General features: G+C 40.6%; 1 protein-coding gene across 1 annotated transcript in view; it reads right to left on the bottom strand.

Annotated features, from left to right (window-relative positions):
- The window catches only part of tmem131 (transmembrane protein 131), a 168435-nt gene that overhangs the window by 117849 nt on the left and 37036 nt on the right, over positions 1 to 13550 (bottom strand). Inside the window, exons 2-3 of the mRNA XM_080197595.1 lie at positions 5746 to 5807; positions 665 to 705 (exon numbers count right to left, since the gene is read on the bottom strand). Coding sequence (XP_080053721.1) covers positions 665 to 705; positions 5746 to 5807 — 103 coding nt within the window. The remainder of the gene's footprint in view (positions 1 to 664; positions 706 to 5745; positions 5808 to 13550) is intronic.

Genomic DNA, 13550 nt, shown 5'->3' on the forward strand with positions numbered 1-13550 from the left:
CAACTGAGTTACATATTTGCATCAACCCAGGAATTTTAAATAGGTGTACAGGTTTACACAAAGTAAATTTTTGAAGATTAAAAATTCCACTTCAAGTAATTGCGTGTAGATAGCATGCAAGTCAGTACTTTTTAATGCCTTCTGATTGTATGTCACGAAATTGGTTCTGCTTTCGGGCACACTGAAGAACTCGTGCACATCAACGTATAATTCGGAACCGATGTTCCTGGATCCAGTCACTATTTATTTACATAGTTGCAAATCAGGCCACCATGACGTTATATCCCATTGTTTGTCTCAAAATATAGCAATACCATTTGATAAGGGCTAATGGGAAAGTTAACAAAGATCTACATTAAGATTTTTCTAACCTTGAGTTCAAATTTGTTAAAACACAAGCTCCTGACAGCTTTAGAGATACACAAAGGACTTAAATGAATGCATCAGAAATAGCAAATCTAGGCAATAAGTAATGAAGGGCATCACAAAAGGTAGTCATGAACGAACAAGGTTTGGGGAAAGCAGGAAATGGAAAAACAATGGATGGCTGAAACTACAATGAAATCAAAATACAAATTTATCAGACAATTAAGGTCTTGTTTTTAAAATTTAACCTTTGACTTGGGATTTGTCATCATCTGGCAGAAGGAGCCAAGATACTTACGCTTTCTGTTGATATGAACTGAGGCCCATGTCGGACTCTGTCTGCAAATACACAAAAATAAACTCAAGTTAATGTCTAAACCGTACAATTATTGAAAGCAGCCAATAGTCACCCCACCCCCCCACCATCCCAGTTATAACATATGAATGATGAACAAGCAATTGACATTAAACATAAAAAAAGAGAATACAAGGGATTACAAATAAGGTCAGTGACATGGCTCACAGGGGTCTTTGTTAAGTGAAGCAGAGTAGCAAGACATTGATTCTTCCTCATTCTTTGCAAACTGTTCATCACAACAATTAACAGATGCTGAGTGGAGAACTGGCACTTCTCCCAGAAAGAAATAAGTTCTTAGTACTCAGCTATCGATTACCACGATTAAAGAAACTGTAGCTACCAAATCAACAATGTGGGAGCAATTAGAAACAGCACTCATGGTACGCTCCTATTAAACCCAAGTTATTTTTGGCTGTTAAATCCCACGGTTAATGCATTGAAATAACATACGTTTTAAATAGCCAAGTTTTATTTTTTAAAAAATAAATACACTTCACTTGCATTGTAACAGCTTTCAGAAGTCAAGTATTTTCATGGTATAAGAAGTTGTAAGTGACTATGCCTACATAGCACGCTAGGTTACCACAGGCACATTGAGAATTCCAGTAACCCTTCGTCCAGGGCTCACCCACAAGAGGAACCATTCTCTCCGCATGCAATGTGTCAAGGTAGCTCAGGACCTTATCAAGTCACCCCTCCACTCTAAAATCCAGTGGAAACAAGCCCAGCCTGCCCAACCTATCCTCAAAAGACAACCTGTTTCTTCCAGAAATCAATCTAGTAAACTTCCTTTTAACCACCTCCAATGCATTTAATGTTCCTTATTAAATGAGTCCAAAACTGCAAACCATAATCAAGATGTGTTTTCACCATTGCCCTGTATAACAGGAGCATAGCATCCATGCTTATTTCAATACATCTAATAAAGGAGAACATTCCATTCACTGCCTTACTTGTACCTGCATACTAATTCTGACTCACATACTCGAACACTTAGATCCCTCTGCACCTTGGAATTCTGCAGTTATTCTGCATTTAAGTAATACTCATCCTGCCAAAGTGAACAACTTCACATTTTCCTATATTATGCGCCATCTGCCAGATTTTTGCCCACTCTATCTATACCCATCTGCAACCTTATCTCCTCTTTACAACTCCAACTCTACAAACAAGGGAAATTCTTAGTCTCCAAAAGTAGAGTCTGTGGTCCAGCATGTCACAATTGTTAAAAGATCACCATGATGCAAGGATGGATCCACCAGCCATTGCTAGTTTTGCTAGTGCTGTCCATGTCTCAAGAGAATAGAGGTCAAGCAGCATCTGCGAAGAGAGATTGTGATCTATCAAAACTGGCAAAAATCACCAACCTAAAACATTAATGCTGTTTTATTTCATTTAACCACAGCACTGATCAGATTATTTCTTTTCCACTCCACTACCACCATCCATGGTCTTATCAATCAAGCTCTATAATACTCTAAAATGCTGAAAAACATGTTTTTAAAAAAAGGTACACTGATCTGGTACAGACAATGATTTGATCAATATTGTAAGAGACAGGATCCTGTTATTTGAGAATTATGCAATCAGGTCATACATCAAGTAGCCAATTCTCTCACTAGAATCAGGTTTATGTAAAATTCTCACTAATAATTCAGTAAAGCATATTTGGTAATTTAAAGTCTGCCCATGTGAACTGTAAAAGTTCCAGAATAATTATGCTTTTTCTGTTCTTGCATACTTGAGTAGCATCTGGATAGAGAAGTATTGCTGATTACAGATCAATGGTTGGTCATAATAGGATAAATGAGATGCTTAGAATTAAAAAGTATCATAATTGCCAAGTGCAATTTCCTTCAGCTCGTTTTAGTACGGGTACACAATTTTCCACCCAAAAGATGGCCCCACGCACCTTGAGCAATGGAATTATTGCGCAATATCCTTTATACAAACCAGCATTCACTTCAGTTTCCTTTATAATAGGAAACAAACATCAAGAACTCAAAGCTTTCTGCTTCCATACACATTTCCTGGTTGTATGAACTTCCTCTATGTCTGAACTTCTTGCCCATCACATTTCCCCATGTTTGGTGCGGAACAAACAGCTGCTTTCCCATTAATGATGTGACATTTCCTGAATTACTGAATTGGGCAACTAAATATATTTTATTTCAAAACACTTAGCTTTAAATTTTAATCTAGCAATCTTCAGCTCGTTATACCCAAAACACTTAAATTGTTCCTCATTCTCTTCCACTTTTTCTTTGCATAATCCATTGGTCTGACCTTTTTATAACACCAGTTTTAACTGGGCAAGAGTGCAGCAAAGTACAATAACTATGAGGAAAGAATCCCTTAGATATGGTCAACATTTACATGTGACGAGAAAGCGAGCGAGAGTACAAGCAAGTGAATTTGGGGTGGATAATGACAATCACTAATGGCTGGGAAAAGTTGCATTTCTACTCCTCCTTCCAATGGCACAGAAAACTTCACAACTGAACTCAACCTTTGCTACAACACAATCTGCCAGTGGAAAATTTTATTCTCATGCTCCTAAGTTTCTGTAAGACTCTTACACCAAAAGTTTGAAGTTCAATAATACCAAAACTTCAACTTGTGCAGCCATAGGGCAACTGTGCCATATTAATTTCACTTTTGGTTGGCTCTCATGGGGAATAGCACCGAGTTTATTTCCCTGAATTACAACCAAAAGATTTGCCACAGTTACTGAAAAATTGAAGTGAGCATTTGATAGAATCTACAAGTTCTAGAAATAGAAACCAATTATATTACTCACTTGTCATAGAAGTATAAAATTGTGCAAATGGTGACAGTGACCCAAAGTCATTTTATACAGTTTGAAAGCAACACTAAATTCCAACTGCAATAAATCCCAGAGTTTACCAATTCCACTTGATGCTTGTTACATAGAGGTCAGGATTTTTACTTTCATAGAATCCCTACAGCACAGGAGGCCGCCATTCAGCCCATCGAGTCTGGACCAACCACGATCCCACCCAGGCCTATTCCCTTAACTCCACCCATTTACCCCGCAAATCCTCCTGACACTATTTTAGTTTGGTCAATCAACCTAACTACATATCTTTGGACTGTGGGAAGAAAGCGACGCAAACACGGGGAGAAAGTGCAAATTCCACACAGAGGCCCAAGGTAGGAATTGAACCTGGGACCCTGGCACTGTGAGGCAGTAGTGCTAACCGCTTTAGACAGAGTACAATTGAATACTATTCAGTACAAGCAGCCACAATTAACTTTTACTTGCATTTATGGTCTGACCATTTGCAAGCATAGTAACAAACTGCGGAATGGTATTTATGATGTCAGTAAGCAACTTTTAAGAAAAAGTTTAGTCATCTGTCAAAGAAAAACAATTTAGCTTATTCTTCAAAGAGAAAACGTTCTCAGTCTCCAAACATGTTTTCTCATGAAGGTTTAGCCCAAAGGCTCATGTAACTCATTTGGTTGCAAGCCTGTAATTTCTAAAGCGAGGAAAACAGCAAACTTTCGTGAAAAGGAGACAGGAAAATCAGCAGTTAGTGTAGGTGAAATCAAAATGGCCTAAAACTAAAACAGCTTGAAAAAAAAAAGAGATAAAATACACTTTTCTCAATATGGTGCGACTCAGATTAACAAGTACACTACTCGGTTTCAAAAAAAGTGTGCATACAAAAATACAATAAGTGATTAAAAAGGATGCTTTCAAAATCACAAGTTTCCCAGTTTTAAAGGCCTGTTTACAGTGAGGCACTTATGGCTATTTGATGTGTTTTAAATTAGGTTTATATTTTTCATTGTAATTTTAAGAACAAGAATGTCAGTCAAGCAAGATAGCAAAAGCAGTTCAACTCAAAAGTTAGCTTTAGATTGTATTGAAGCAAATCTGAAATTTGTCTTTACTTCATATTACCACTTGGCAATGTTAAGTGCCACATCTTAACCAATGCATAAAATTTCAATAATTCATAAGAATAAGATGTTTTGGCCATTCAGCTCCTCAAGTCTATTCTGCCTTTCATTATTATAGCTGACCCAATTCATGACCAATGCTGCTTTCCTGCCTATCCCCCATAACCTGCCATTCACCTGTCAATTAAAAATCTGTCCAAATAGGCCTTGAATATATATACACTCAATGGCCCAGCCTCCACTGCTCTTTGTTTTTTTTGAGAGCTATTAGCCTTCTCTTTCTCAATTAACTCTGCCTTAAACAAGACACACCCACTCCCCCCTCCCAACCCCAAGAAGAAATAACTTTTACCACACCATGCCCCCTCAGAATCTTGCATGTTTCAATAAAATCACCCACAAAAACTCGAGGTATAGGCCAACCTACTCAATCTTTCCTCATAAGAAAGCACTCAGCCCAAGAATCAGTTTAGTTGAATCTTCCTTGAACTGCTTCCAACACAACTCCTTAAGCATGAAAGCCAAAGCTGTACACAGTACTATGTATAGACTCGCCAGTTGTAGCAAGACTTCTCTATCATTCACTAGTTAGTATGTTGAGACTGTTACTGAAACTAAACCAAAAGTCACTTGTTAATATTTGTGGTAAAAAAGAAACAGAAAATGTTACATTAGAGAAAGGACAGCAAATACCTTTGTATTGTGCCATTGGAAGAAGTCCAACACTAAGATCACACAAAAAACACTAGGGCACCTAAAGTTTAAAATAGGACAACTATAGAATGAAAAACTACTGAATAGCTGACATGACATTACAAAGCATTAGCTAAGCCTTTCAACTGGGACTGCTGTCCTGTATGTTTTCCCTGGGATCCAAATCAAACAATACAAACTTTAACAAATGCCACAGGTAAAACTACTCCTTGGCAAGTCTCATTTGTTACTTTATTTATGCACTACTAGGCTAATGGGATGCTGTGCAAAACATTATGTTTAACTTAAAACCACATTTGAGGATCCAAGACAACAGGCAAATTGAAACTTTGATAAAATATTTACAAGCCATGGTACAATGAGTTGTAACAACATACCTGTAACAAGCCTCCTTCACCGAAGTGTAGTATCTCAATTATGCTTTCTGACTGGATAAATGCTGGGAAGAAAATAAAAACTGTAAATATTTTATTCATTCTCCATACATTTGAATGTGAAACATCATGATTTAATGCCAGAATAAGGTGACAAAAGCAAGTTGCTAAGCAAGACGACATCATAATAGTACTTGAGTGATCCGATATTAAGTGATGCAGTAGTTTGCCTGTTGCTGGAGACTGCTGTCTGAATTGGTTATAGCTGTTACTTTGAATGATGTCATAATAGGCTAGGTACCCTCTCATTAACCCAAGATTACAGTGGTTCCTGGGGCCACAAATGCTACAACATTCGTGTTTATGTATATTTATCAGACCAGCTTTACAAGGAATAGACAATACAAGTAAACCCACCCAATCAGGTAGCAACTAAACAAAATTACTGATGCTATTGCTTGGCCAGAAGTCAGATGGGACGTAGAAATAAGCAATGTTAGATACAACTAGCTTGGCTACTTATGCACCTTTTAATTCTTATTTCACAGATCTTTGGGCTAGCTCTCCAGATGAGACACGCAAACAAACTTCAGTTCCTGCTGACCAGACAGCAACACAAAAAAAATTGAAACAGGCCTCAATAAATTGATCAGGACAATTCAGCACAGAGCTAAACTAGTTGATAGGTTAATTGCTTCCTTCAAAAGGTAGGTTAAACACAGGTCAAGTGCAGAGTTGGTTGAAAGCTAGAAAATATGTTGCACAAGATAATCAAATGCCCTCACAGCACAAAATAGTTGCCACAAAGCCAGCACAAGGGGGTGGGGAAGAAAAGAAGTGATATGATGGGTCAAATGACATTCTGAACCACATGATTCCAAGGGATAGATTTTCAAAATAACACCCTGGCGTATAACTGATGGTGCAGATGCACTACATGTTAAGGATAGGAAAGGTGGATGAATAATGGAGCTGGGATAATAGGTAACAACTCCATAGTTTTCTCAAGCTTTTGAGGTTAGAAGGTTACACTGATTTTTTTTAGGAAATTAAGTGGGTAAAATCCAAGATTCAGATCATACAATAGGCTTAATGGTCTTTTTACCTCATGATACACATGTTCCAGGTGGATTAATGAGAAATTAAGTTTACCAAGATACTCTGATCACTTGCATGTTGCTATGGTTCACATCACAGGTCAGAACAGTTATTCTGTGCATTTAAAACTATGACGATATCCTTTTCAAAATGCAGGTAAATCATACTAAGTAACAAGCTGTCCATGACAAGACCATGAAAAATAAGGAGATCTCTGAATAATGTGGTAGGCAATCAGATTCTTTTCCATATTCAGCAAGGCTGAATTTCAGTTCTTGTGATCCCAAGCTTCAAACTCCACAAGCTACCCACTGTCACCTTCATAATATCACCTACCCTCAACTCATGCCCCCACTTCAGCCACTGGCAGATTTAGTTTCACCAGCACCTCATCCTAGCTGGAATTCCTTGGACACAAGTTTCAACTCATTCAAAGTCTATTTACTTCCTATGCTTCAGTAAATGCCTGCTTATATATCTCTAAGCTTCTTGGCCCATGAAAAATACTTGCCCAGGTCTACAAATCCTTCCTTACTTAATTAGTCAAGCTCTTCCATCTCAACTCGAGGATATTTACTGCCCAAAATCTGGATTCCTGCGCACCTTTGACTTCAGTGAAAAAAGGCAGTCACCTAGGCCTATACAAATTCTCACTTTCAAACATTCCTTCAGAACCTTTTAAACATCACTTTGGTTACCTAACCACTTGCACTGTTCTACAGAAATGTATTTTTCTCTCCCCTGTCAACCACTTTGGAACATTCAATATATTAAAAAGGAACTGGTTGCAAGTCCAGATTGTTCAATGGGAAGTTGATCCATTGCAGTCTACAAAGTAATGTTTATAGATATGCAAACAGTTTCTACTTGATTTCATTCTTACCCTGTTTTAATTAAACAAAACCATACACTACAATGTAGCAACACAACTGATAAAGCATACACTATTGTTGTTCAGCTGCTTATCACTACCACTAATCTTCAATTAGTTTTTTAAGCTTTGGGTATAACCGTCAACCAAATATGCTGCACGATGGCACGAATGGCTCAATCTTCATAGTGTCATGAATCCAATGGGGGACATAAAAATTGACTTCTTCACCTCTGTTTTCATCCAGTATTTGTTGCCTGCCGACAGGAATTTTCAACTGGAAACCAGTTTGATTATGCAAAAAACACCTTGGAAACAAGTACAACTTGTATTCATAGAAACATAGAAAATAGGAGCAAGCAGCAGCCAGCAGGTCCTTTAAGCCTGTTCTGCCATTATCATCCAACTAAATAGTCTGATTCAGTCTCCCCCCACCCCCCCATAACCTTTGATCCCCTTTGTCCAAATGATATATTTAACTGCTTCTTGAAAACATACAATGTTTTGGCCTCAACAACTTTGTGGTAGCAAATTCCACAGGTTGACCACTCAAGTTCTCTTCATCTCTGCTCTAAGTGACCTGCCCTGTACCTCCTGAACCCTGGTTCGGGACATCCCCACAATTAGGAACATCTTTCTTGCATCTGCTCTTTCTAGCCCTGTTTGAATTTTATTGGGGTTTCCATAATATTTCCACTTATTCCTCTAAACCCCGGCAAATATAATCCTCACTAACTCAATCTCTCTTCACATACGTCAGTCCTGCCATCCCAGGAATCAGTCTGTATCCCCTCAAATAGGCAGCCAAAAATCCAGGTGTGGCTCACCAAGGTCCTGCACAATTGCAACAAGACATCGCTTCTCCTGCACTCGAAACATCTCACTATGAAGGCCAATATATCACTTGTCTTTTTACTGCCTGCTGCACTTGCATGCTTACCTTCAGACACCGCCGTACGAGGACATCCAGGTCACGGTACACTTTTCCCTCTCCTAATTTATGGCCAGATAGTAATCTGCCTTCCCATTTTTTGCTACCAAAGCGGATGACCTCACACTTATCTAAATTATACTGCATCTACCTTTCATTTGTCCACTCACTCAACTTGTCCGAATCATATAGGTTAATGGAGTTAAAAGTTCAAAAGTACTTCACAAGGAAATAAAAGGACAAAAGATCAAAAGGCTTGATCAAAATACATCCTAAGAGAGAGGTCTTAAAAAAGGAGGTAGACAGAATTCCCAAGCTTAGAGCTTGGGCAACTGAAGGCACGGTGGCCAATGATGCAGCAATGAAAATGAGATATTCAGAAGAGGCCAGAAATCTGGAATTAGAAGGTCACAGAGAAGGGAAAGGCTTTGGTGTGAGGAAATTCCAAGATCAAGGTGTTGCCAAATGTTTTTTTTACAATAAGAATGGATCAGGAGTCTGAAAAGACAAATCCTCTCAACAAAAGCAAGGGAAGAATGACAGACACTAGAAATCCAAAAATAAAGATAGGAAGTGCTGGCAGCTTTTAAGCGAGGTAGCATCTGCTTAAAATACAGAATGTGTTCATATTTTCATGCATGGACCCTTCACAAACTTGTCAAATATTATACTCAATCAATATTATTTAAAGAATTAGAGCTGTTAGGGAAACCATCCCTAATCTTGAAGAATTGCTACTAAATGTCTAATTGTTTTGAATCAAATCCACCTAATACTAACTGACATAAGAAACAAGCAATATCCACAAGAATATTAGCTTGGAATTTTGTACAAATTTCAATGAAGCATGCTCCACAATGTGTGATAACTGGAAGGTTTCCCTGCCTGCAACACTTCAACCAAAAAAGCTGCATTAAGAACTTTGTTTGAAATCTAAATAATTTCTTTGAGAAATAAAAATATTTTAGGAGTCTTTTGCCCTGAACACTGGAGATCTCTACGGCAAAAACAACAATGCAAGGAGCAGCAGGATTAGTTTGGGCTGTGGGTTTAAAAAATGTCAAACTGCTGTACCAGTACAACATGATTTAGGACACCAAAATCACAGTTGAATTACATTTAGCAAACTGAACATTTCTGAGTAAGCCACAAGGGCTCAGGTGACAACAAAAAATCCAAATCAGAATCCTGATCTTGGATTACTTCACAGAAAAGCATTCAGTTGCACTCAATCATTAGTGACATTCACATGGGGGGGGGTGTGTGTGTGTGCGTGCGTGTGCGCGTGCGTGCGTGGCGGGGGGGGCGTGTGTGTGTGTGTGTGTGTGTGTGTGTGTGTGCACACGTGTGCGTGGCAGCGGCGGACAGGGCAGCAGTTGACTAAAGTCATAGGGGTACAGTTAAAACAAAGAAAATTCTTCCACTGGAATCTCAGTTGTGTATTAAGAGGTTGTATCAAGCTACACTGTCTTTGAGAACGAAATCATTTCAACAGACCCATAAAAAAATTGTGAATGCCCTCATTTTATAGGTTGTTAAATACAATCACAATGAAAGTGAAGCCATTAAAACTGGAAGTATTTACATCTTTATGATGCCTGAATTAAAGCAATTGGATATCTGGGTAACTCCCAATACACCAATTCTCACAACACTCAATTGTGTCACAGTCAATGGTGTGAGGCTAATGAATCTTAACACACAAACAAAGAAAAGTATTTTAAAAATAAATTTCCAATAAAGTAGGTGGAAGATTGGGGGGGGAGGAATGGATACTCCTGATAATTCAATTTTGTACTTAAATAGTTTGAACTTTCAATACTTTCAATTAAGCAAGTTAACAAAAGATGGTGTTTTAAAAGAATAAATGGAATAACATCAAGTAACCAAGTGAATTAAGATCAGATGGCACATCAAAATTTAATAAAGCAGCTGCCATAACCCAGAAAACATCTACTCTGTTGGGACTTCCAAATTACTTGGGCCAAACTAAAATCAGTAATCTAATGATTCCATTTTCATCTGCTACTAACAAAGTTTATTTAGTGTCACAAATAGGCTTACATTAACACTGTAATGAAGTTATTGTGAAAATCTGTTACTTTTACCTTTTTTAAAAAGGTTTTGTTGGGCTTTACACCCATATACAGAAGCTAAGTTACAAAGACTAGGAATTATATGCAAAATTTCAGAGAACACAATGGCACAATTACTGGGGAAATTGAAGTGGCAACAGGACTTCTAACAACACTACAATTACATCTTCATCAAAAACAGAACTTTCAAATTTACGAAAAGGTTTTTTTATTTTACACTGAATGTGCTCATTTACTGCAGAGGGTTTTTAAAAATCAATAATGCCACCTGAATGCCAGTCTCTTGAAAATTAGCCATTTGAAAATAAAAGTCCAGCAAAGTCAGATTACCATACTAGTCTTCTGTTCCCACCCTCATCTATGGGCAGGGGTATACATAACGTACTTTGGCAGCAATTCAGTGCATGCAGAGTACCACATCTCAAGATATGTTGTAACAGGAGATTCAATGGCAGACTTTGTCATGAAGAAAAACAGGCTGAAAGAAAGGCTTGCATTTATATAGCCCCTCCATGACCCCAGGATGTGGCTAGTGAAGTAGATTTGGAGCGTAGCCACTACTGAAAGGTAGAAAGGCAGCAGGCAATTTGCATGCTGACATCTACAAATAGCAATATGCTTAACGACCAGATAACATTTAGTGATATTGATTGGAGGGATGAATCTAGCACACCAAGGAGAACAGCAGCAAAATACTGCAGATGCAGGAAGTTTAAAAAAATGCGTTGGAAAGAGCCGTGGGAAGAGAAACAGTTTATGTTTCAAGTCAAATACAAGTATTCTTTGGAACTGAAGTAGTTCACATACCTCTGCTCGTCTTAATGCTGGTGCTATGAGATATTTAACATCAACATCTCAAAACTAAAAGCACCCAAGACAATATAGCAATCCCTCCATACTTAGAGAGCAATCTAGTCTCCCTGGCAGAAACTGTCCAGCTGCAGCTCCTCAGACCACATTGTTCAGTTGGAGCACATGGACACATTGGAGCAGAGGGGGGCAGTGCGATAGGCACTGTTACAGGGAGGTTGTCACACTACAGGTTCAGTCAGGTAGATGCGTGACTGTCAGGAGAGGCAGGCAGGTAGTGCAGGAGTCTCCAGTGGCTATTCCCCTTTCAAACAGGTATACTGTTTCGGATACTGTTGAGGAGGATCATCTGTCAGGGGGAGATACCAGCAGCAGCCAGGCCTGTGGCACCACACCTGGTTCCACATTAGAGCAGGGTCAGGGAAAGAGCAAGTGAGCAGTAGTAACATGGACCCACTAGTTAGAGGCATGGACAGGCATTTCTGTGGCTGTAATCGAGATTCCAGGATATGATGTGTTGCCTCCCTGGTGTCAGGGTCAAGGGTGTCTGAGCGGTTGCAGGAGATTCTTAAGGGGGTGGATGAGCAGTAGAAATCGTTGTAACAACGACATAGGTAGGATAAGGAGTTGGTGGGGCAGGGGGTGTTTGGTGGTGGTGGTGGTGTTGGTGTTGAGGACAGCACAGAAGTTAAGATCAGGCAAAAGCAAGGGAAGATTAAACTGCATTTACTTCAATACAAGAGGCCTGACAGGCAAGGCAAACAAACTCAGGGCATGGATGGGTACATGGGACTAGGATATTTTAGCCATTTTTCAATAATAGCTATAGGAAGGACAGGACTGGCAGCTCAGTGTTCCAGGGTACATATGCTACAGGAAAAATGGTGTGCGCGCGTGGGGCGGGGAGAGAAGAGAGAAGAGAGAGGGGGGGAAAGAGAGAAGAGAGAGGGGGGGGAAAGAGAGAAGAGAGAGGGGGGGGAAAGAGAGAAGAGAGAGGGGGGGGAAAGAGAGAAGAGAGAGGGGGGGGAAAGAGAGAAGAGAGAGGGGGGGAAAGAGAGAAGAGAGAGGGGGGGGAAAGAGAGAAGAGAGAGGGGGGGGAAAGAGAGAAGAGAGAGGGGGGGGAAAGAGAGAAGAGAGAGGGGGGGGAAAGAGAGAAGAGAGAGGGGGGGGAAAGAGAGAAGAGAGAGGGGGGGGAAAGAGAGAAGAGAGAGGGGGGGGAAAGAAGAGAGAAGGGGGGAAAGAAGAGAGAAGGGGGGAAAGAAGAGAGAAGGGGGGAAAGAAGAGAGAAGGGGGGGAAAGAAGAGAGAAGGGGGGGAAAGAAGAGAGAAGGGGGGGAAAGAAGAGAGAAGGGGGGAAAGAAGAGAGAAGGGGGGGAAAGAAGAGAGAAGGGGGGGAAAGAAGAGAGAAGGGGGGGAAAGAAGAGAGAAGGGGGGGAAAGAAGAGAGAAGGGGGGAAAGAAGAGAGAAGGGGGGGAAAGAAGAGAGAAGGGGGGGAAAGAAGAGAGAAGGGGGGGAAAGAAGAGAGAAGGGGGGGAAAGAAGAGAGAAGGGGGGGAAAGAAGAGAGAAGGGGGGGGAGGAAGAGAGAAGGGGGGGGAGGAAGAGAGAAGGGGGGGGAGGAAGAGAGAAGGGGGGGAGGAAGAGAGAAGGGGGGGGAGGAAGAGAGAAGGGGGGGGAGGAAGAGAGAAGGGGGGGGAGGAAGAGAGAAGGGGGGGGAGGAAGAGAGAAGGGGGGGGAGGAAGAGAGAAGGGGGGGGAGGAAGAGAGAAGGGGGGGGAGGAAGAGAGAAGGGGGGGGAGGAAGAGAGAAGGGGGGGGAGGAAGAGAGAAGGGGGGGAGGAAGAGAGAAGGGGGGGGAGGAAGAGAGAAGGGGGGGAGGAAGAGAGAAGGGGGGGGAGGAAGAGAGAAGGGGGGGAGGAAGAGAGAAGGGGGGGAGGAAGAGAGAAGGGGGGGGAGGAGAGAAGGGGGGGAGAGGATGGGGGGGAGGAAGAGAGAAGGGGGGGGAGG

This window comes from Carcharhinus amblyrhynchos, chromosome 10 (assembly GCF_965287045.1).
Source record: "Carcharhinus amblyrhynchos chromosome 10, sCarAmb.v2.hapA, whole genome shotgun sequence".
NCBI classification, from domain to species: Eukaryota; Metazoa; Chordata; class Chondrichthyes; order Carcharhiniformes; family Carcharhinidae; genus Carcharhinus; species Carcharhinus amblyrhynchos.